Raw genomic sequence first — 26657 nt, 5'->3', positions numbered from 1 at the left:
TCTTTCAGGGTTACAGATTAGCTTTATTAAGTAGTTTGGCTTTGAAAAATTAGATTTTGACTTTTTTAATATTTGGTCTAAAATTGAAATAAACTTGTATTTAATAATTATGTTTTACATACCCATTTTTCAAGAAATTTATCTTAATGGGTTCTGTGGCCCATTAAAATATATAAAGTAGCAAATACGCCAATTATATTAAAAGGTTAGACATCCCTGGTTTGGTGAATTTTCATTGAAGTTTATTTTGTAATCAGACAATCAATCTAAAGTATGATAAGAAATGTGACAAGAGATTCCATTTTATTTTGCAAAATATACCTCGGCATGCAGGTTGTGCAGGTGGTCAGCTCGTCCCTATGGTGGATCAAAACAAACATTACCCTAAGTATCAAAGACATCTTTTAATATGTTATAATGCACCCTGTCCCACGGGTTACGCTAGTGAGCCGCTTGTACAAAAGGAGGATCAAAATGTATCACCGCCGCTATCCTGAGTATCAAGGACCATTTCAATGATACAGCCCACAGTTTGTACAAGTGAACAAAAGGGTAAATAAAAGTGTATTATAGGATATTAAAAGGTGTAATTGATGCTTAGGGAAGCGGTGATTGTGGGTAATGATCAACCTTTTGGAACAGTTATTTCCTTGCACAACTCGTGGGCCGGGCTGTATCATAGGATATTAGCAGGGGTCCTTGATACTCAAGATAATGGTGGCGATAGAGAGCCAGCTGTGCACCTGCACAACCTGTTGGTCGATGTACTTTTTGTAAAGTAAAATTGAACCTCTCGTGACAATTTTTTTTCATACAATAGTTTGATTCTGTGAATACAATTTAAATTTCAATGAAAATAAACCAGAGCATCAAATTAGTTGTAAAGAAATTGTATCATAATCAAATCCTTAATGATCAAATTGCTTAGCAATGACTCGTTTAAAATTCAAATGACCCACAATAATTTCATCTGACAATGTATATGAAATTAAAATGACCATTGACCACTCTATTGCACATTTTATAGATTGCCTGGGCATTTTGCATATATATATATATATATATATCGCACAAAAATGGCATACTTTAATTCATTTTAAAATGACACTGTGGTATATAATTATTGATCTTACTTTCTTTGGTTAATTGATTTATTAATAAATCCATCAAGATATTGCTTATAGATAAATTAATAGAGTTTTATTTTGCAAAATAATATTTTTCTATTAATTAAAGTAATAAATAATCATTAGATAAACACCATTCAGTAGCATTTGGTTCCAATATAGTTGAAATTCTTTACTGTTGTAGTTCTTTAAACACATTAAATACTTTATCTCTAAGCTTACTCTAATTTTTTTCCCCATTACTAGACTATTTATTTTTTAAGAACAATGCATATTATTGATATTGTATATATGGGCGTTTTAACCCGAAAAATTTATGTTATGACCTTCAGTGATTTTTGCCTTCAAGAAAAATTCAATCAAAATTACTACTAAACTAGTGCCTTAGGTATGATGGGAATACAGCATAGCTTATAGCATAGTACTGAAAACTTTTGCTATACTTTGTGAAACTTCTGTTCCTAAGAAAACTTCAATATTTTTAAACTATTCTTTCATCAAACGATAAATAAAGAATGAACCGAAAAGAACAACCAGTACCCAGAGTTTTTTTTTTTTTCTTCACTCTAATCGTAAAATGAGTAATTTTTTTTTACATAGGTAATAACATAGGGCCCCTGTTCTTGAGTCCCATCACTCATCAATGACTCGGGTAAATGACTTAGTTACGTAAATACATTTCTCTCTCTTTCTAAAGATTTTTTGTAATTAAGAATATATATATAGCTACAAATTACTTATGTATATTAAATAGTCTGGAATTTAATTGCTCGTCTCTACACTGGATCTAAAGAAATACATTCCTACTTTTAAGGATTACTTATAGATATTTGCATCTAAGCCTCTATCAATACTTTTCCTTTATTTATGGTAATAATGTACAATATATGTACATTATTTTGCCATTCTTTACATGAAATATTTAAAGTCGAATATTTTAAGAGGCAAAAGATTGAAATATAGATATATATGCAAAGAGTAAAATAAAAACTTCAAACGAAAAGAAATATTTTTGAAGATATCCACAAACCTATAATATTTAACAATATATTTTGAAAATTTCAAGGAATTTGATTCGTCACATCTTTTTTTGTATATACATATTTTATTAAACTCTAAGCATCTTCGGTATGTAAAAGAATAAAGCAACCATGACAGAAACTGGTGCCTTCCATATTTCTGAGATGGAATAAATTGATGTCAAGAGCTTGCTACATTCTTAGAAAGGATGCATATTGGGGTTCTCAATAGAAGTAAGAAACAGCTTCATATCTGGGAAATATTTTTCCACTTAACTTTTATTCTCTTAAAAATTAACAATTTTAAATTAAACTCACATATTTCTTTCTTTCTTACTTACTGTTGTATTCTAAGACAGCTTGAAATAGGTGCTGACTGAAAGGTTTCATAGTTTCATTGAATTTTTCCCAAGTTATTTGAAAATCATGATGTACTGCTTTACTTGCTTGCTCTATGAATAAGCTAAGGCTACAAATTTTATTTGCACTAAACTCCTACACATGTGTAAAGATTCCATGTAGTTTTGGTGGAACTCAAATCCATGTAACTCCTTTTGAACTGTATAATTATTTATGTATATATCGATTGTATCTTTATTCTTGAAAAGAGAACATCCAGATATAAAGTAAGCAATAGTGCGTGTGTTCATGAAATATGAAGATTAACACTGAGGATTTGTAGCGGAGTTACCTATAGGTGTAAGTCTGTGTTGGACTCATAGCAGAATTGAGCATCGACAACGAGGTTATTCCTTCCCTTTCTTGATACGGAGTGGGCCTTTGAGTGTCTCTTTCCTTCATACCACAGCGAATTCATTGTTACGTCATGACAACAGAGCTGATCTCCTACAAAACTTTCATATTATATACAACACTAATCATTACAGCGTTAGAAAATAAAAAACACCGATCAGGTTTACATCAAAAAAAGAAAAAAATAGAATTATGATCCTGTACATATATTTTACCAATTTGTAAATGATATTAACTTGTATTCACATTTTTACATTTTATTTTTTCAATATTTACTCTGTTATATTACTGCTTATTCAAACATCGCCAAAAACAGCAAGGAAAAAAAAGCATTACCTTCTTCGTCTTACAAGAAAAAAAAAGGGGAGGGGGGAAAGGATACAGATGATTTTTCTTCTTCTTTTCTTTTTTGTTCTCCTCTCCTATTTCTCCTATTTATAACTTAGTAATATTTCAACCGTGCCCAAAATAAGAACAGCTCACTTCATTCATGCATTTTTCCGGGAAAAAGTAGAGGATTTTTTCATCCGTTATTTGAATAAATCTTTTTAATAAATCAATCTTCATACCAAAGGATATAACAAAAAAAAAAAAAAAAAAAAAGGTCTTCTAACAATCTCTTCTCAGACCTTGTTCCAAATTATACAAAGGTACTGTATTTTTTTTGTTTATTCATTTGTTCTTTTGTAAAATTATAATCAGGGCATGTTTCAGTGGGAAAAGCATTGATAGGACTTTTGATAGGAGGCCATAAAATAAAAATTTATTAATTATAAAAAAAAATGTGTCTGCATTGTTTTTTTTTTTTTTTAATAAGTGCAATTATTTAATGAAAAAGATGATAAACTTCATTTAAAAAAATATATATAAAAAAAGATAATGAACTTCATTTTTTTTAAAAATTAATAAATAAGCCTTGCACATTTATCTTTGCCATAGGCCCCACTCACGTTTATAAAATATGTCATTACAATGATTTATTTCAAAGTCTTAGAGCCAAATTTGATATATTTAGTTATAAATCATTTTTTTCTGACATACATAGTAATATCTCTTATAGTCCAGATACCATTAGTCTGTTTTTCATATAGAAGTGCATTTAAAATGTATAAGACGTATACAAATACTTTAGATTGATTTTTTTTTTAAAGTTAATTTGATAAATCCCATATAATCTATCAAATGTTCAAACATATGTAATAAATTATATACTTAGTCATAATTCTAAATTCCATTGAAATCCTTACAACTATAAGGAGGGCCGATATGCTGGGGCAAAGTAGCTAAATTTATTAAACTAAGAAAGTTAAAATTTCCCTAAAGATGATAAATATAAAACTTTTGATTCACACTTACGACTCTACTTGGAATCTAACAATTTGTTTTTATATTTTTTTAAATAATACTTATTAATAAATGGTTATATTAAATTTCTTGGTTGTATAACCATGTAATTATTTATAAATGCTAAAATTCGTTTTTGAAAATTAGAAATCTATGTCTAAAGATTTACTCACTAAAAATAGTTCATATTGAGAAACTTTTATTTAACTTAATATGGTTCTTTAGAGGAAAACACTATAAGGAATTTATGACAAATTAAAAAAATAAATCAAAAAACCCATCACAAAGTAATCCCCACGCCTCTAATAACTTATTTATGAGTTATTCCAATAGTCAGAAATGTAAAACAATTATGAAGACCTGGATTATAGTCGAAGGGTTGTAAATAATGACACTATTTTTTTAAATTACGTAACTAAGACAAATCAACAAAATTTTAATTTTACTAAATTTTTTGACATTCTGCATTCAATTATAGTAGTTCTTAACTAGCTTATCACGAGTCTGTAATATTTGTTTTAAAATCAAATTTTGTTTTTAATAATTTTCCATTCGAATTTTTTAGTTAATTTACAACTTTTAGTTAGTTTGAACTAACTTTACGTATGAAGGAAGTCGATAATTTACATAAAAGTACATTTACTTTTTGCAAAATTTTATACAACTTTCAAATATGTGCTTACGTTTTTATGTAATCATCAAATCTTGAGAAACTGCAAATAATAGGTTAAAAACCATCATATGTTGTCGGTTTTATTTGAAAAGGAATAACAACTTAGTTTTTCAATATTTTTTACAAGAAAGGAATTTATTTGAAGTGCAAATAAATATAATTTGATTTAAAAAAGAATTTTTGGTTCTAAAAGGTCTAGTTATGCTACAATATTGATATGATTTTTTTATTTAAAAGGAAATAACTATATTCGTAAATAAATAGGTAAACACTCTAGCTTTTCAATATTATTTCTATCAATCTTGCATTGATTATTACTTCAATAAAATTAAATTTAAATCAATACTGCTGCTCAACTAGACCCTGTAGAACCAAATATTATTTTGTAAATTAAACTAACTTTTATATAAGTGATTTCCTTTTTCGTATTCAAAAGTTGGGTCAAATCTATAAAAAGTTTTTAAAATATTACCTTAAATTTCAATCTGAAAATTTGCAAAAAAAAAAAAAAATTTGATACGAAAAAACTAATCACAGATTCGTGATAAACTCGTCAACTACTACTCAAAATGATAAAGGAATTTAAAAGATTTTTGTTGTTACCTCTGCAACGAAACTTTTCAATATCGAAATTATCTATAACTGTAAGCATTAAGCAACCCTGGTTTTATGTTGATTGGATAAACAAAGGAAGACATTAAATGTATAAGAACAGGGTTCTTAGATAACTTTACGTTTTAAAGTTATTGGCGGTGTAACATGTCTCCTCCGTAACAAGTATGCCCACTCTCGCCTATGGCTTTTTCATATGAGAAAATATTCCTTTCTAGGAATATATTATTAAATCTTCATCCAAATCATTAGTTAATTTGTTACTATTTGACATAGCTTTGGGTGGCAATTTGAAGATCTGAATGATAACTAGTAGGATTGTATCAGTCCATAATATGGAACTTAAAATCAGTCCGTCCTGTTCCATCCTTGTTATTGGTCCATGAAAAACTCTCTAAACCGTTAAATACCCTCTACACGGCATCATTTCCACTAATATTATAATATGTGATATGTTGGTCTTTATCTAAGACTCAACCCAACGATCCAGCTTAGTTCCACTTTCTACTCCTCAAAATTTAATAAAAAACTCGATCCCTCATGAGTTCAATGAGATATTTCGTCCCTATGAACTTATCTCATTAAGTTATAGTCTAGGAACGGATCTAAAGTTGAATAGACCAAATCTGTTAGGATGGGAATAACACTAATTATGATAAAGTATCTCAGCTTGCAGCTGAATTAGTGTAATACAACTTTAAGAATATTGTGTGCACGGTAATAGTTTGTCAATATTGTTAATTTAGGCCATATAATACAACAAACTAGTTGAAATCTTTGGTTGTTTTATTCCAATTCGGACACGTACAAATTTGGTACAGTACTGGACAGGATACCAAAAACATCTTAGAGTGCATGAAAGGAAATTACTTTTCAGTTTGGAAATAAATCTGCCTGAAGTTACAAAATTTAGAGTAGAAAATTATGTGTGGCTATCATGGGTGAAAGCTAATGACTATATCAAGCTGTATTTTACTCTTATAAAAAAAGCAAAAAGGAAAAAAATCAGTTCGTCAAAATTCTTCCAAACTGTTGGAAAATTGGATTTCATTTAATTGTAGGGAATAGTAAACATTCTAATAATAGCTTTTCCTAGTAATACATTTTCATATTCGTAGGATAACGCTGTGCATAGTTATTTGTCTAAATACAGTAAGTAGAGTGATGCTATTCGGTGTACTAATCACTTTTTGCTATATTACTCAACTTGTAGAAGTAAAAGAGATATGAGTTTGCAAAGTTCAAAGCAGGGTTCGACTTTTGTATAACATTGTTAATCATACTTAAGCTATTGTATCAATTTCAATCTTGGATTTTTTTATCAATTGTGCCTATCGATGAGGCAATTTGGAGCAGAATTGATATGCGAAAAACAAAATTGTATATGTGGGTTTGATACGGAAAAAAAAATAATGAAATTAAAAATATGAATTTCATATTATTTAATTAATATTGTATATATGTAGAAAATAAATAATAAATTGCATATAAACATTTTTGAGCTTCATCTAACTATAGTACATAATATTAAAAATTACGATAATTTTAAATTATTCCTAAGAAATTTATTTTATTGTTGTTTTTGATCCTACAAAAGGGAACCAGTAGCCTCCTAACTATTTTTTAACTTCAAACACCAATCTTTCACTTAATAAAAACATTTAATTCTTAAATTAAACACAAATAATTATATTTTCACAAAATAAAAAGAGTTTAAGAATTTAAACTGATTTTCAGAAGAAAATTAATGAATATGAAAAAAGTACTCTGAGGTACTTCAATCACGAGTCATGGCTCATGATTGAGTATGCTCAACAGTCTCAAAGAGCCGTAGCTAATGCAGCGCACCAATAGTTGGTAATTCAACTAAATTAAAACTCGTAGAAAATTACTATAAATTGAACCTACTCTCAAATATTAAGCAATAGGCTCAAAAAAATAAAATATGCTTCGTTTCGATCGAGTTCCTACAGTACGAATATTAATTTATTGAAACATGCAAAATAAATATAATGTTAGTTGGTAACACCAACAGCTTAGAACAGTCCGATATATCCGACGAATTATTTAAGGCATTGAAGGGTTTTTTTCATTTAACTTTGTTACTCACAAAAAACCATGAAACGATTGATGAGTGATTTAAAACCATACTCTACAGGGTGCCACTTCTATTTTGCAACAAAGACAATTTATGTATAAATTGATTTTTTCCTGAATAACCCATCCGATTTTAATAAAAACTTTGGCCAAATGAAAGATAAATAATAATAAAAAAATAATATTAAATATATGTTCTCGTCTAAACCTCAGTAACAGGAGGAGTTTATGATGACAGTCTCCTTTGGCATATTCTAGAATTTCTTCTGGATCCTGGACATCAGCTTGGATTCATTAGTGAGAAGAATATGTTGAAGTATTGTTCAACTGCGTATGTTAAAAGAAGTCGAGTGAGCTTGGAGGCTAAATACTGGGTATAACAAAGTAAAAAAATAATATGACAAACAGATCAACGTTTTTCTGTTGTCTAGCATGGAGTTTTTTTCACTTCTGGATGTCCTGTAAAGCAATAAACAACGTCCCACCTATGTATGCGCTGAAAGTTAATTGCTAAAAAACGGCTGCACTCTCTATATCTATTGTTTTCAATTCAAGGAGGTCCGATTTTGTATATAATTCAGAAGTAACGTGGAACCCGCTTAAGACGCTTCTACCTACACATATATAATAATATTGGATAAATTTCCAAATTGCATCACACTCCTATCCCTTACTATGTACACTTTCTAACCAATTCTATATATGTAAAAGTTAAACAATTTTTTAAAAATTTAACTATCCTTATTTATCCTTTTACTTTTAAATGACCATGGGAGAGCAAATATCTCTTTATAAATTATGTTTACACAAATATATTATTCTTAAAACTGTAGCTTATCAAGAAAAAGCAAACGAATATAATTAATTAAAGACGCAAATATTTGCAGAGAAAGAGACCAATGAGAAACTGTTTACAATCCATTCAAAATATATAGCTCCATTCCTTTGATTAGATAAACGATGTTTTATTTTATCATGACCTTGTACATTGTATGATAACTTACCATTAGTCAAAACTCTTTTTTTTGTGTTAAAAAAGAACGTTTTAAAAAAAACTATTAGTAAAATTGGAAAAGGATTATAAATTTAAATTGTAATCTATTAAAAAATATTTTCTGTTGAATGTTTTTTTAACATAATTACTTTAAACTTCAATTTAAAATATTTACATATAATTATAGTATACTTTATCTTTTTAAAAATTATTTTTTAATACAATTTTATCATAGGAAAGAAAAAAAGAAGTTATATTTAAATAAATAAATATTAAGATAAGTTTTTTAATCTTTTTCTATTGACAAAAATGACGTTAAAACTATTTTTTTTATATTTAAAACATCATAAGATTGTTTAATGTGTCTTCATTGTAGCAATGGAACACAATCGAGAATTTCTTACAAAAATTTTATATGTAAAGGTCTTCATTATTTTTTATCTGTGCAGAAGAGCTGAAGGGTATACGATTATGGGTTTAAGGGTCTTCCTAATCCGTAATGACTACATACATAATATATATTAATGACTTTAAAATAGACAGCAGAATTAAATTATGTTCAATCATGAACCCTACTTTGATATAAAAATAGAGTAATAATGACTTAAAATAGGATAGGATCTTTTGTATAGCGCAAAGCAGAAGAAAAAGCTGGATTTTTCTTCTGCAAAAATTATATCCCTTACACTTACTTATATACCAGGGGCGTCCGCAGGTAGAGAGCCTGAAAAAAAAGATTTTTATTTTTAAATAGAAAATGAAATATTTGATTTTTTTTTTTTTTTTTAAATTTAAAATTTGAAACTTAATTTAATTTATCAAATTTTTGTCCAAAAATTTTCATTACTGAGAATAGTCTTGGAATTTAAAAAATTTCTTTCCAAAATTTAATATTAAAATTTTTTTTGTCAAAAAAAATAATTTTTATGCAAACAGCTGTCTTTTTCTATAAAAATTGGATATTTTGTAATCAGCTATGAATTTTTTTTAGTAGCTGTATATTTTTAATTTTTTTCCTAAAACTTAATATTTTGAAACTTTTTATTCAAAAAAATAATAAAAGTGATTGTTGACGTCTGATAAAAAAAGAGAAAAATAATGAAAAAAATTGAAAAATTATTAAGAAAATAACAGAAATTTCAGTTAAACCTCAATTCAATTTTTTATGGAAACTAAGTTCCAGACAAATTTCTACAAACTTTATTGAATTCCATTGGTAAAGTCATTTTTTTCAGCTGAAATGAATAATTAAAACGTAAATGCAATTTTCAGTGATTTGTTTTTTTACCCATAATTTTTTTTTTTTTTTTTGAATAAATTTAGAAAACGTCTATATTCCAATAGTTGTTCTGTGGGATGCCAGTCACCTTTTGATTTATAACTCAAGCCCTTATCTAGTCTCTTTGACTTCCAAAAAAGATTCATTTTTTTCTGTTTTGGATATAGAATAAGCCCCCCTTATGTGACCCCTCCCCGAAAATTGGTACCCCATCTTAGCTTGCCCAGGCTCAAAAGTGCCACCCATCCAAAGTTTCAGCCTCCTATAGCCACTGGTGTGGGTACTCATACGAGATTAGATTTCTTAAATTTCAAGTCAGATCACAACCATTGGGTTAAAAATTTTATAATTTTTTTCCTAAAAGAATGAGAGAGCATGTACATTTTTACTTAATATTATAATATTTGTAAGTGATTTAAAAAAATATATTTGTAAGTGATTTTAATATATATATATATATTTGTAAGTGATTTTAAAATATATATATATATATTTGTAATTTGTGATATTTTTAGGGTTATATGCAGAAAACAAAAAACAAGACCAGTGAAGTTTGTTATAAATATAAAATTATCCTAGTGGTTAATGTATTGGAGAAAAAAATACTGGAGGAGTTTGTAAACACAGTAACTAGTTTTTTTTTCTTTCCACTGAACAAATTCCTTTAAAGAAGGGGATTGGTGGGCCTTGTTCTAGGAAACTAACTGACAAGATAATTAATTTTTTATTAGACATTTTTATACTAACTGATACGAGATACAGTTTAAGAAGTCACTTTTGCTTACCAAATTGATATTTTTCATTGATAACTTCCAAAAAGAATGATTTAAAAAAACTGTACCCAAATATTATGTAGTGTATGTCCAATGGAAATCTCATCAATGTTCATTACTCAATGTATGGTATCGAACTTTCGTTTTGATGACATTAGATGTCACATAATGAGTGAATATTTTTAATATAAAAATGAAAAATGGTTGAAATTCTTTTTAATCTACAAGGAATTCTCATCTTTGAGTTCCTGTCTTCTTCTCTTCTATTTTATAAGCCCAGGGTTTTTGGTTATTTTTGTCTCTGTTGACATAGTTTAAGATTACAGTCATACTTTTTCTTGTTGATAAATTTTCCACACCTTTGTTGTAGATAATATATATTTTTCTCTTGTGATTTTTCTCATAGAATTAAATTGAAAAAGATGAGTATCGATGCCTTATCGAAATCATGTTTGCAATGCTTACACTTTGAAAAAAAATACATACCAAATAGCTTGATGATCATTTCTAAAACTGGTGTGAAATTGAATCATTCTTTAATGGGTAAATAAAACTTTTTCTCTACTTCGAGTATTGAAAAACTTGATACAATTATTATTTAAATATATCCTTTATAAAGTTTGCACTATAAAATAAAACAACCTCGATATAATTTTAAATTTCATTAAACTTTAGAAGAATGTTCAAATAATAATTTAGTCTCCTTTTTAAATTACCATTAATTAATGGCTTTGTTTTTTTAATATTTATTGATTTTTTTTAATGTTCTTGTTCTTGCTTTATTTTAAAGTAATTTTTTAATTTTTTGTTTGTCTACAGTAACTATTTACTGGGGGGGAGTAGCAAAACGTGGACCTTAAAGGTTGCTTTAGAAATACTCCATCAATTTTTTATATTTAATTATTAAAAAAATTATAACTTTTACAAAACTTGTAAACAAGTACTTGGAAAAGTCGCCAGAAGGCCTTGTAGGAGTTGATAATAAACTCATCAGACATGTTGTCCCACACAACCACTATGGCAGCCTTGAGTGAGTTCACATTTGGCTGTAGAGCTTTGTTGGTTTCTCTCTCAAAGGTGCCCCAAACAGCAAAGGGCTCAAATCTGGCGAGGAAGGTGGCCATATCTCTTAATCATAATTATCAACACCACTACTTTAGCATTTAGGAGATCTGAGATACACTGCCTTTTGGCTTATTGCTCACTCATGATTACGAAATGTTTATTATAGTTGTTCATACACAAAGAATGATTGAACCGGAATCCAAAAAATAATTACAAAACCTTCCTTTATTAAATATAAAAGTAATATTCATTGACAGTTCACGTATAATTATATCAATAATATGAACCAATATTGTAAACAAGCCTATGCTAAGGTTTGGCTTGGTTTATGAAGGACTTGTTGAACATTTTCAAATGCTTGGGCTTGGCTAGTCAAATAAGATGAAAAGCTTGGTAATAGCTTGTGCACAGAACTTCACAATATAGGCTTGTTTAAGAAATTTAGTTGAATAATGTTATTCAATAGTAGGTTGACCAGACTTCCCTTTTATTTGGAGGTGTATCATCGGGTTACCGTCCCCCCGGAAATGTATCCACTTTACATAACTAATAACGGCATGCATTGAATAATTCGTATTAATAGTGTTTATTGATCCTTACTAGTTCTGCTCTAAGTATCTTGGTTACGATGTGACCAAATGGAGGGAAATATTTCTATCCTAGGGGCTCAAGCAAGAGTTCCCATTATGAGTAAGATTTGACGTCATTTGTAGTACAACCAATCATCGTCCTTAATTCTTCTTACTCATCCTCATTAGAAGATAGAATAAATGACTTCGAGAACTATTTGGGTATTAAAACGTGTAACCATTCTTAGTATAATGGCGTCCACAGGATTATATATATATGTCTGGGTTTTTTTTGTGAGGGGGGAAGGGCTTGGTTTTTTTAATTTTTTAAAAAAAAAATTAAAATATTTCATCTATATATTCAGATATATTTGTTGTTTTGGAAAAAAATTCAGAAATACAAAGCTATTTACAAAAAATTTCAAAAATTCACAGCTTTACAAAAAAAAAAATCCAAAGGTTTCAAAAATATAATTTTTTTGTCGAAAAAAATTTCAAATATTACATTTTTTGGAGAAAAATTTCAAATATACATAGAATTTAATAAAACATTAAATTTTTAGAAAAATAATAGAAAAATTAAATTAAATTCCGAAAATTAATTTTTTCAAAAAAAAAATCAAATATTCAATATTCTTGTAAAAAAAAAATCCTTTATTGGGTGACAGCCCCTCCAGTCCACACTGCAGACGCCCCTGCAGTATTTTGGAGTAGGATCAATATTCCTTTTTCCGTTCAATTATGAGGAATTCTATTTTATAATTGCCATGGATCTTTTCAACTTGATAGTGAGCATTCTTCCCTAGATTAAGCCTAGGCTTGGTAAAACCCCAATTTGTTTACCTCACTAATATGAACTGTGAATAGAAAGAATTATAATTTATTGTTATGTATTTAATTAGAATAGATAAACAATTTAAATATATCTTAAGAGGATTCGTTTTTTTTAATGAGATTAGTGCCTTCATTATTTATACAAAACTTTTACCTATAATTTATATATATTTCCTTCCTTATTAAAATAAATACATGTATATTTTTTTTGATACAAAGTAGGCTGATTTACATTTCTCTATATTATCTCTATAAAAATTGTGTCCCTTCTTATATTAATCTTTATATTCACTGTTCTTTGGCTCATATATGTAGAATTTGCTAAGAAATTCATATGTATAGGTATCTATACTAGAGATGTGAAAAAAGTTGTCTAAACTTGTGTGATGATGAGCTAAGTTATTTTGTTATGAACAAGTAGGAATTGAGGAAAACATTTAAATTGCGCGTGATTACCTATTAAAATATCAAGCCATAAACAATATTCAAATTTTCTGTGTCTTAACTTGTATTTTCACCTTATTTGAAGAAAGACTGTAAAATATTTCGTAATTTATCTATGCTGGTGTCTATCTTTGACGCACGCTCAAAGAGCAAAACAATAAAAAGCTGTCCAGAAAGTTTATTAAGTAAAAAATCTTATAATTGTAATACCATCGAGCGTAAATCGGTTGCACTAATACATCCTGAGATGTACATTACAAAAGCCATCTATTACGAAAATAATGGAATTTTTGTTACTATATCTATTAAATACAAATAGCTAGGGTTGGCCAAGTGATTTCCGGGGATATTGTTTCAAAGTACTCTTTAAAACTTCGATCTATTCTATACTTCAATGAAGACTTAAACGACAAGGAAGGGAAGCCTGCCGAGGGTAGCTACATAAAGAGATACAAATAAAAAGAAGAAATAAAAAAAGGAGGAGAAAAGATAGAAGTGTGTTCTTGTATTTCTAGATGGTCAGTGTGTGAAGAGTAAACAAATATTTTAGCAGTTTGGTTCTCTAATTTATTGATTAACTAGACTAATCTCATGGTATATGGACTTGAATTGTTCCTTTGAATGTATATTTTCATTGGAATATCCTAGCCACACACCTCCAGCCTTGAACTTGATATGTTCAGGGATATCGTCCTTTTATGAAGAGGATCACATGCCTTACTTAGTGGATCTCACCCCCAATTATGGAAGGTACATTCATTGTAGAGCTGACGTTACTTTAATTATATGAGACATACTTGAGCACTTTCTTGAAAATGAAATAAGAAGGGGAAGTGAACAGAGTCGAAATTCCGGAGAGTGTAAGTTTAAAGAGAAAATATATTTTGATGTCCTATAACAAGATATTTGGGCTCTTATTGATTAATAGCCAAAGTACCCGGCATTCCTTAGAGTAATTAACCGTCAACTACTAAAAGAGAAACGACAAGTCAGAGTTACTCTCCATGTTTCATGAGTATACTCAAAACATGTGTTCTGTCCTCAAGAATGAAATAATAATAATAAGAGTTTGTAAAAAAAAATATTTTGACGGATGAATGATGAGTACTTTAGTATCTCGAGCGATCACATACAAAGACTATTTTTTTGCAATGCTTATATTTTATTATAATATAAAATATACTGAAAATGCTTATACAACTGAACAACAGCAACATTGCTGGATATTCTATGCTACATGGACAGTCCTGCAATATTTCATGAATACGACTACGTTATTATTTCTTAGATCAAAATATGTTTATGCTATACATCTGGGATCCCTATATACAGTAAACTATGTATACACTTTCAATGCTATATACACACAACTGCAATATTTCATTAATATGACTATATTGTTATTTCTTTGATCAAAAATATATCTATGGTATACATTAGGTTGCACAGTGCACTCCGTAAATGTTTTTCTTACAAAAAGACAGACAAAATTTGTTTTTTAATATATAATTATACAAGGACATGTGAGATGGATCTACGGCTCATCTTCTTACACCCCTTATTCACAACACTCCCTTTTCACAACAAAAGGGAAATTGAGTTAAAGTAATCGTGTAGTGAATGGGTTCACTATTTTACTTAAAATATGGTAGACAAAATAGTTATTTCATGTAAAGAGCATTCATTCCTTGTATAACTTTATACGAAAAATACCAATACGAAAATCGATATTACAACTCAACTACCAAAAATCATGCTATAAAGAATGTTTCATAAGTTGCTTAATGTTTTTTTTTTGAATTTGATAAAAAAAAAAGTTCGCTTATACAAGCTGAGTAATATTTATACCACAAATTTTGAATGTATCGTTCTCAAAATTTCACAAAAGTCCCCTCTTAAATCCTAGAGACGAGGAAAAAGGAACACGAAAGCCCTTTCATATATTAATCTTTGCTAAATGACGTCATCGTTGATCTAATTATTGATCCCATATCTCGTAATTTTTGAAAATATCCAAATTTTGAAAAAAACATGTATATGATGAATTTAGTGTTTGTTGTGACGACTAACTTATTTGTTAACTCTTGCTCTCTCATATCTTGTTAGTGTATCCTATGGATACATATAATATGCTATAGCATGAACTAAACGATAGAAAAATATATACAAAGGAGAAAATTTATTTCACTTAGTCCTCTGTTACTGACTATCAAATCCTAACGCGAGTATTACTCTGGCAACACTTAATTAAAATGGTTATTTTAGCAATATAAAACTTTCAATTTCATGACGTCATCCCCTGTAATAAATAATATTGACTAATATCATAATATAATACCGCATTTTTTACAAACTCAAATAAAATAATTATTTATTATATTCTAAATACTAGAATTCGTTACTCATTGTAAATGGATCTCTTCATTGTTTTGATCTTTGTATCTTGTAGTTTTCCTTGGATGAATTTTCATCTCGTGGTCCCATGTGGAATTTGTTATCCGAACATTATAGTAATCAAGGATAATCAAGTTAGAAGTATTTTCCTTCAATTCCCTTGATTTTTGGTTTGTTTCTAACTTTTAATGAATATAAAAGTCCACTTCTTTCTGTCTTAATGATTGAAAAATGGTCTCAGGCCTTAGCAACTGTCAAATTAGAAACATACCTAAATATCAAATTGTTGGAATTATTTAATTGTTTCAATGTCTTGTTCTTAATATATTATAGTTTTATGGCAATAGCTTCGAATTGTAGTAATTATTTGTAACTGACATATCTTATTTTATATTTCACATCCAGAGCCTTATATCTGAATCTGAAAGTGAATTGATCCCGTCATAGTTTCAACCCTTGCATATATTCATTTTTATATAGAGACAAATAGATTCCTACGCTAGGAAGGAATCCACTCTACTTCTGTATGAAGCTTACATTGGTTTGGTTCTCTTCTTAGGATAAATTTTCATTTATCCTTATCCCCGTATATATATATAAGAAATCAAGCATCTTTTGTTAAGGATATCATTTATTGGATCTCTTTTTTTGTCCTAATTCTTAAAGAACATGGAAGTATGTCTCTCTTTAATGAATGAATATGATTTTTATTTGCTTAGATTGATCTCTATTCATTAAAGACAGAAATACTTCCATGTTCATTAAGAATTTGTGAAATTGTAAACAATATTATGATAATGTTCCCTTTCAATAAGTACACCCCATTAAAAAATAGGATCACTTAAAAATTACAAAATGGTGTACAAATCCTTCGAGATGCATAATTTTTTATTTAATTTGATTACTTATTCATAGATATAGAACATTTTTCGTCAAAACTTCTTCAAATTATCAGAGTTATCATTTTGAATTTTTGTTTCTTTTTTTATATACATCTCAAAAATGCTTAGGATTTACAATTCTATACATATCTCACCCTGAGTTAGAAATAAGTGCAATATTTTCATCAACATCAGTTTGGGCACTGAAAGAAGGGAAACTATCACATAATCAAAATATTAAATGAAAACTCAAAAATACTTGCAAGACAAGTTTTTCAAAATTGAGTGTTGACTGTTGTGTACATTATGTGATTACAACGAGTTCCTTTTTCTGCTTTTAACTGCATATTAATTTTCATGTAAATAATAGTGAATAAAAAAAGCACTCAGGAATAAATAAATTATTTGTTTGTACTCGTATGTATCTATTAATGGATTAAAAGGCACATCGAGAGAAGAAAAATAGCTTTGCTATTTCAATTGCATTTTTTACAGTTATTAAAAAAAAAAATTATAATCTTAGGATGTACTTATTTCTATTCTTTAGCAGTAATCATTCCCTCCAAGGGTTTTTTGAATACGGGCCCCATTTTAATAGTTTAATTAGAAACATCTGGTACCCTCATTTATTGACATTTAAGAGAGATGATATTAAGGATGTTGTATACTGCAACTCTTTGCCTCCACAAAAGGTCGCTGTTATATTTCAATGGGTTATCATCGGGGACCTTCTCCAACAAGTCAATGTTTACTCTAACAAAGGCTTGGGTTGTTAGATTTGTGGACAGGTGCGTCGTTTTAATCCATAGATAAAAATTGGTGGCCAACCTCATCATGTAACTAGATTCATGATGGAAAATGTAAATACGAGTATTTTTTTAGTAGTTTCTTGGATATGGGTTCAAATATTTATTCTAATGCGGAGAATCCAGAGATGATACATCATTGATCTGTTGGTTTTATACAGTACTCATAATAGAAATATTGTTTCGGATACAAATAAGGATAGGTAAGCGAGAAAAAATAAAGATTCGATTTTCTTGAAATTTTCAACATCTATTACGCAGATTTTTATTCGAATATCTTTCTTTTCAATTACCATTAAACTAAAAACATTCCAACAGTTTATTTTTCCATTTGAGTGAAATTAGATCAATTTTATTTAGTTATTTGATTGGAAAATTGCCCATTTTAAAAAAGAAGTCTGCCTTTAATATTGAATTGAGTTTGGTATACTATGAAATCTACGTGACGTCAGTAAAAAGACTCTAAATAAATAAAGTAAACTGTAAATATTTGTACCATCCATATATTTGGCAATACATAAGAAATTCCCACTACCATACATTTATCTACGTTGGAATTCCTTTTCTTAAATAATTGCGACTCCATTTTATAATTTCAATTTATTTTTGTAAAAATAAATATTTATCTGGGGAAAAATTTATGTATTTAATGTTTTTATCAATGTATATAATAACCAAGAATACTACACGTCGTTATCTTTATTGTATCACGAAACTTTTTTTCCAAAAAGAAACAGAAAAAAGGTCAGAAATCATTTGGTGGTAATTTTTTTTAGAACTGGTAATGTAAAAAATAATTTTTTTACTCAGCTGTTGTCATTAATATTCAACTCTGGAGTAGTGAACTTGCTTTCCAACTGCATTAAATTATATTCAAAACCTTATTTGAGTTTCGCGTGTGGTCATATAAGGCTCAGAGTAGAATTGAGGACCGACATCGAGTAATTCTCGCCAATGTCCTTCTCCCCCTCCTCCTTTCTCACATCTGAATGTAGCTATTCGAATGAAATGTTATGACACCGAAGCATTTATCCTCCAAGTCATGCTTCAAATTTGTAGGGTGACCATGTTAATTTTTTGTTTCTTTTTTTTAAGATGGGCAAAATACAGGGGAGTTTCAACTCTTATAATTATCTCTATTAATCCCAGTTTGTATTTTTAAAGGCTATATAACAGCACAAACGTAAGTTATTCTTGTTTCTTCATAGTTACCAAGGTATTGTAAGAACGTTAATCATATATAGGTAGAAGTTGAAAGTCCAAAGTAATTATATTTAAAAGCTTTTTTTTACACAAAACTTATTTTCTATTATTTTTCTTAAGAGATCGGAAGAATGTCCATTTAGGAGTCTGGGCACGTAGGTACAAACAAGTTTTCTAATGTAAAAAGTTCATACTTATAAAATTGTATGTATGTATTTCTTTAGAAATAAATGGAAGAAAGGCTAAGGAGAGGGGGGGGGGGGTTGGAGCTCAAGAAGGCTGTTTCGAATTTTTTTTTTTTTTTGGGAGGAGATATTATTTTGATTTCTGGGAGATAAGGTCCACTTCAAGAATATTATTTTTTTTGCAACATTTGAAACACAAATTAATAGAAAATACTAATTGCTGCATTTAAATCTCCCATACAGCATTCCTTTCGAACAGATAAAGCTTGCAAGTCAATTAACCAAAATGGGTAGGACGCCAATATAGTACAATCAGCAATTTGTATCTGGAGAACAAAAATGTTTCATTTGCAGCCGTAAATGTCATACCTCAGAACCATGCAGAGTTGCAATGGGGAGAACTACATCAATTATGTCGGATGATAATGGCAATTGTACAATCTCCAACCGCTACTAAACAAATAAGTGAATCTGAAAAAAAAAAATATTAATGACACCTCTGTCCTCTAAATTAGCAAATACCATAATAGAACAACATGCAGCATAAGCAGTTTATTTGGTGGATGTGTTTATGTTTAGAATATATTTAGGTAACATTAGTTATGTTAGGTATGTTCAAAAAGATGATTTTTTGAAATTATTACATTTGATGTTGAAAAGTTTATTTAAATATATTTTTTATTTATCTCTATTTTGAACAAATTAAAAATATTTATATGAAATATATAACTGGGTAGTTCGAATATTATGAAAAAGGATCAACAATTCTAATATAAATTTTAATGTTGCTATAGTCATCCTGATATACCCACATTTTATGACGTTCATTCAAATTGCTCACCTTTTTGGCTTACATTTTAGTATTAAAAAACAACTGAACCCTTCAGTCGCAGAGGAGCTGCATGTGGTTCATTAATCACCAATAAAGTTTCATATATCTTTAAAAGCTCTCTAAATACAATACCAATAATCGACAAAGCCCTTGAGTTGTGAAGAATAACACAGGTCCTTGATGCTTATGGAATTGGCGACGGTTGTTTTTGACCCACATTTTTCACCAGCAGTTCACTTGCACAGCCCATGGGCCCGGGTGTATAATAGGATATTAAAAAGGGTCCTTGCACAACCCGTGGGCGGAGTGTGTTTTCTAGGATAATATAAGGGGTCCTTGATACTCACAATAGCGATGGCGAAAGATTTGGATTCCCTGTTAGGGACCACTTGTGTACCTGCACAACTTGTTGGCCGAGGTATAGTTTGCAAAATAAAATGGGTTCTCTCGTGACAATTTCTTATCATACATTAGTTTGATTGTCCCAATAAAATATAAATTTCAAATGAAAATGCACACAATTATCAAATGGTTTACATTGAAATTGTATCATAATCAAATCCTTACTGATCAAATTGACTGCAATGCATTGTTTAACAAACATATTATCCACAATCATTTTACCTGACAATATAAATGAACGTCTGCGAGATCCCTGATTTTCCATGCTTCCCCTAAAATATTTATCAAATATCATTACTTTATTCCACATTTGTACAAATAATTATTCTTCTATTACAGAAAAAAAGAGAGAAAAAACCAAAAATATGACTTTTTGCACCTCCATTATGGTTAATCAACTACTTTTCCAGAGGTTCTTAAGCATTTAGTTCATGTCTTTCAAAAGAATGGGAACAGACAAGGGAGAATTGGGGAGAATTGACAACGGTGAAGAAACGCAAAATGAATGTACACTAGCAATAGACTCAGTTCGACTCTATGTGCTCCTTGTTCTTGTTGGAGCCTTTGTTGGAATGATCATCACTGTTTCTATTTTTTATATTAGTAGCAAATTACGGAATTTACGAGTAAGTTTTCTACTTTTTTTTCTTCTAGGGCATTCTAAAAAGATTTCCGTTTACTTCATAACTATTTTCTTCTTTTTAATTACAATTTTTAAAATATTATACAATGTAAAAAGCATGTTTTTTGACTGTAGCAGGGTTTAACTTTAAAGAGTATAAATTAGTGTTTCTCTTACTGTATGAAACAACACCTATGAAAATAGTCAGGCAAAAATTGTCTATACGTAAACACAACAAAACAAATTTGTTAAGTGATGTATTATAGATCGTCTACATAAATGAGAGGGGGGGAGGGGAGGGTATACAAAATCCAAGATGTTTAATCATGGAGAGGGAAGGGAGGGGGAAGGAAGGAAGGGGGAAGTAGGTTATAAAAGTCTTTAGCATTCTTTTGTTACCTATTGCTAAAATTAAATTATTTTAGCAATGAAAAACATGATAGATCTTTATATTTTTTTAGGAAAAAATATTTGAAGAAAAATTTAATTAATGAAACAAACCAGTGTTTTAAAAATGTAGTTGATATGTAGTTGAAAAATATTTCCCAACTATGGTTCATTTATTATTCTAAGTGTTTATGATGAAGAAAGAAAGTCCAAGAAGTGATGAAGGGGGTTTTTTATTGACAATTTATCATATTCTGACAACAAATCAATTAATATATACTGACTGTGCCTTAAATTAATTTAGGGAAAGGAATAATAGAAACAGTTTGTAAAATTACTGCAATACCTTAATGTATATAACATAAAAATTATTTTTCAGGACTACGCATGGCAAAGTGTCAAGAAACATAACAGATATGAGATTAGGTTTATTTTTTGTTCATTATTTAATAGATTGTCGTTGGCGCTTTGGATGTTATATTAAAAAACATCTATGCCATTATGAACAATAATTATAAATATTTTCCCTATATTTATGCTATTTTAAATACATTTTCGCTCCACAAAAGCATATATAACGTTGGTAGTGTTTACTTCTTTATGAAATATGAATCATCTAAAGATAAAAAAATTCTAAAACTTTTTGAAAAATGTGTATAGCGGTCAACTGATGGAATAAGGAGTAATATGATTTATAAAATTCATAAATGTTTTATAAAATATATTGATGTTTACTTTTATCAATTTGATTGTAATAGGGTTCGCTCGATGAAAGCCTACTTTTATATTTTCCTATATAAATGAAACTACGATTTTCATAAATCTCAATTTAGTAAAGTACCATTTTAAATACATCAGTACTCCTGTTGCTCTAAAGTATTGGTATAGCGAACAAGACTAATATGAGTAGATAACAACTTTGTACGATTTTATAGATGGACATGCTCCCAATAACGTTATAATATGTTATATGTGTCTCAAATTTTATAAATCAAAAATCAGGGATAGGAGAAATTCGATCTACTTTTTTAAAACAATTAAATTTTAGTTAACACTAATGCGAAAAGTCTCTAAAAAGTGAATGTAGTATAATGGAAAAATAATATCTATTGGAGTTCACTTCTTTTTAAAAAAAATTAAATCAGCGATAATAGTAATTTATAAGCAGTTTGTTTAATGCATTAAGAACAAATATTAACCACATACATTATACGATATAAGATAAGCGTTTTATCATAAATTATAGATCCTAACATGAATTATTGTTTTTTCCTTTCATTCTTAAATACATGAAGTTATTGGATCCTATAATATTAAACTGCTAAGGTTTGCAAAAAAAAAAAAAAAAAAATTGGTTTACTTATCGTGGTGGCAAGTAAATTTTATAAAAGCAAACGTAGAGATTTCTCTTTTGTCTATACATATAATACAAAATAATAACAAATTTGTATAAGAATTTCATCTCTGAAATGGAATTTATATAGACGTACTTTCGGTTTTAGATAATTATTTTGGGTACAAGCTCCGAAGGGATAACTTTTTGAACTTTTTTAGTGTGACAGACAGTCAAAAAGTAAATGCCGTCCTTAGTGTTGTCTGGACCCTTATTTATTCTGGCAAGTCCAGTCCAGTCTTAAAACCGGTCTTAGGACCGATTTTAAGACTGTCAGTATTTAGAAATGCCAGTAATAAAACTGATTAAGTTTCATGACGTTATCAAAGACTGAACTTTATATGTTATTAAAACTGATGTGCAAGATTGTTCTGTACCGGACCGGACTGAGATAGATGGGACTGCAGTCTTCAGTTCTAAATAAGGAACAACACAACAATAGCTGTCCAAAAAAGTAACAGTATATTTTATATCTTCTAAGGTCAAGGAATGAAAAAAAAAAACACTGGAAGAGTTTTGACCATCCCAAAACTGTACGCGAGTATTTTAAATTATTTATAACAGTACTTTTATAAAATCTTTATTATGACGTAAGGGATAATGAATTGTTTTTTATTATTATAAGTTTAATTTGTTTTGTATTTTTGTTTTCTTCTTTCCTGTTTGTTTGTTAAAATTTAAAAACATAGGCATGTCAAATAAATGCAAAGAAAAATAAATTAAATGAAGGTTAAGAAAATAAGATAATATTTATAGCGTTCCTTATAAAAATTAATATGTAATTGAAAAAAAGAAAACAATTGCGGAGTCATTATATTAAAAGACTAAACCTTTTATAAATAAGTACAAGATAAAATTGAATTACTTTTATCTTTCCAAGATTGAAAATTAAGTTTTGATAACCTTTCCATGTAATCTTTCCTTAAACTTACATAACATATTTATAATTAATTTGTGGGAAAAAATAGTTTAAAAGAACGCTCGCCATACCTCTCTTTATAGTGATTATTGTGGCTTTATTAAATATAAACCCGTCTTCTTTAATGTATGAATGTACAAATATCAGATTGATTAATTCCCAAATTGATATTGTATTGTTTGAGACGTAGCAATCAAAAGTATATTCTCATATCTTAAATTTGATGAATGGATTTATGTACGTTGTGTAGTAAATGTTGAGATTTTGTATGTACAACTTGAATTTTTTTTTCATTAAACAGATCCTCTCTTCACTTATATACCAGAAGAGGTGGTCTATTTTTATATGTTTGTATTACATTATTAGTATATGTGGACGGTTAACACAAAAGTGAAATGGAATGATTTTTCTGAAAATTGAGTATTGATTACATTTGTATTCTTCAACGCATTATCGTTAATTTATATCTAACAATTATTCTTATCAAACCTTTGTAGATGCTTCAAATACTTGGATATTTTAATTCATCATACAAATTGAACACAAAACCTGTAATTGACTCAAGTATATCTCTGAAATATTGGGCTATATTTATATATGTAGTAAACAAATTAAATGGAATTTTCTGATTTCCTTGATTTTTGTTCAAGATTGCTTATATATTGACGAATCGCATATGTATTTTGTAATTTTTTGCTCAGTAGGTTAACACTAGCGAGTAAATATCAATAAACTACTCTTCGGAATACTTTGTATGCTAATGGAGCAATGGATCATCAAACAGAAAAAATACAAACTTCTATTTTATGACTTTCCCGTGTTGTAAACACAACCTAATCAATTTTTGAGAAATTACAAATCTGATTGGAAAAAAGTTATAGTTATAAATATAATAATAAGCAAAAACTGGTAGAGTTCTTTTGAATCTAAAATTTTTTAGGTTCTAACCAAAAATTCAAAAATTTTTATTAAAGTAAAATAAAATTGATTTTTTCTTTGATTTTCAAAATAATAAAAAAATGGTTTTTAATAAAAAAAAGCGATTTAATTTCAAAAAATTCAACACTTTTGTTTAAAAAAACAAATACTTCTGACGAAGCTTTAATCTACTGGGATTATTAAGGTAATGGCAGAAAGGAAAAGTTAAAATATTTGAATGATGTGCTTTATGAAACAAACCAATATACTCATATATTAAATGTACTCTCCTATATACCTATATCTAAATCCTACAAAAGTGAAAGTTATTTATAACACAAAAGAAATATTTATGGTTGTACTAACACTCAAAGTAAATATATTTGTCCTGGTATTATTGTAAATACAATTGTTGGCAAGGACCATTTCCCAAATATTTATTCATTTATTTATTAATATCGAATAAATGAATATGTAATAAGTATATTGGTTTTTTAGCCAATAGGTAGTCATATTGTACATCGTATGTACAGTGTAGTGGTTGTTGCAGAGAAATGAGGGATCTCCCGTTTACTCTCTTAACTCAAAATTGATTAAATCCATTCCAAAGTTTGAAATTATATCAGGAACTGTTGATTATATCATTGGTTTCCAGCATTGTACCGTAAAAATGACCACAGAATGAGACAATCTATAATTCTCTTGTCGGAAATAACTCCCACAGAGATTTCTGATCAGCTCGAGAATACCTGAATCGACTTTGCAGTTGTCATCCAGCAGGATTGCAACCCTGCCCATATGGAAAAAACCACACAAAGTTTTTGCAATGAAAACAGCAACAGGGTTCACATCTGGATAAAGATAAATTGCCCCCCCCCCTACAGTCCTGAATGAACTCGCTTGACTTTGCTATCTAGTCATACTTCAAGGGCATGTACCATCTGTTGCCATAGTATACTGCGAGGATATGCATGAAAAAACTGCCCCAGCATCTATGCAGCCGTAAGAATTTAAAATAGGTTAAAATGATTAATAGTCAGTTTAACCTTTAAATCTCTTAATTGGAAATTAAGTGTAATTATTATACTAACTGAGTATTTAGACAAACTCTTCTGTTCATTAACAGTGAAACGTCTAATGCAAGACCTTAAATAATACTAGGAGGATTAAAAGAGGACCTTCCATAATTAAAGTAAAAATTTAACATCTTTATTAGATTACCTTTTAAGCTAACAGCTATTGTTTTTATATATTATAAGGACTATCATAGTAACTCTTACACTTATTTTTTTTTTTTTACCTCACCTAAGTAGTTTATATTTATTAGCTCCCCCCTTTATTTGCCTCTAGGTGATTTTATTTAAAAAAGGACCCTTGCTTATCAGGCTGCTTTTTTTAGAAGCCCTTACAGCTACTATAATCCCTATCTGCATTTTTTTTTTTTCGGTTTTCAATATAACTTATTCCACTATCAGGTTTTTATTCGTCACAATTATAGTATTTGAGGAATGTGGTTTTTGTTTTGTTTTTTGCTGAATGTATCTTTGCCACCAATGTTGACTGAGGTAAATGTTATCGACCGAAATTATTATTAAAAAGTGTGTTGACATGTACATAGTGTGAATGGTACGTTATGTGTACATACATACTTTACTTTCTTTCACTTAGATTTTCAATTTTATATACATACATACTTAGAGAGGGATGATTTGAACTGTAACCCTTTCCTTATTTAAATAATTCTATCAATTATCACTGACTCCCTACACAAAAACTTTTGAAAGAATTAATGACTTTTGAAAGTTAATGACCTCACAGATTATGTTTCTTCTTTTTGTTAAACAAATATAATTTCAACTAGGTTTAAATTTTGCTGTATTGTGTTATATATATTTACAAATAAGGGAACCAACCGCTAATCATTGAGCACAATTACAATGTGTACAATATTTTTACTAATAAACTAAATACTGAAGAATATATAAAGTTCAACTATTGACTCAATAGTATCATTTGGGACAGTAAAAATGGCTTACAAATACCAATTAGGACCGGAACCCCCCATTTTTCAAATTTAAACGATTTTTAACAAGCAAAAAATGACCTGAGAGGTCTCAAACTTTACTATATTC

General features: G+C 28.7%; 1 protein-coding gene across 1 annotated transcript in view; it reads left to right on the top strand.

Moving 5' to 3' along the window:
* The first annotated feature begins 3097 nt into the window (after positions 1-3097).
* Positions 3098-26657, top strand: part of LOC121127720 (uncharacterized) — a 36302-nt gene continuing 12742 nt past the window's right edge. The window contains exons 1-2 of the mRNA XM_040723206.2: positions 3098-3549; positions 20626-20912. Coding sequence (XP_040579140.1) covers positions 20718-20912 — 195 coding nt within the window. The 5' untranslated portion in view covers positions 3098-3549; positions 20626-20717. The remainder of the gene's footprint in view (positions 3550-20625; positions 20913-26657) is intronic.

This window comes from Lepeophtheirus salmonis, chromosome 1, assembly GCF_016086655.4.
Source record: "Lepeophtheirus salmonis chromosome 1, UVic_Lsal_1.4, whole genome shotgun sequence".
NCBI classification, from domain to species: Eukaryota; Metazoa; Arthropoda; class Copepoda; order Siphonostomatoida; family Caligidae; genus Lepeophtheirus; species Lepeophtheirus salmonis.
The sequence above is the reverse complement of the archived record's forward strand: the minus strand, read 5'-3'. Positions and strand labels throughout refer to the sequence as shown.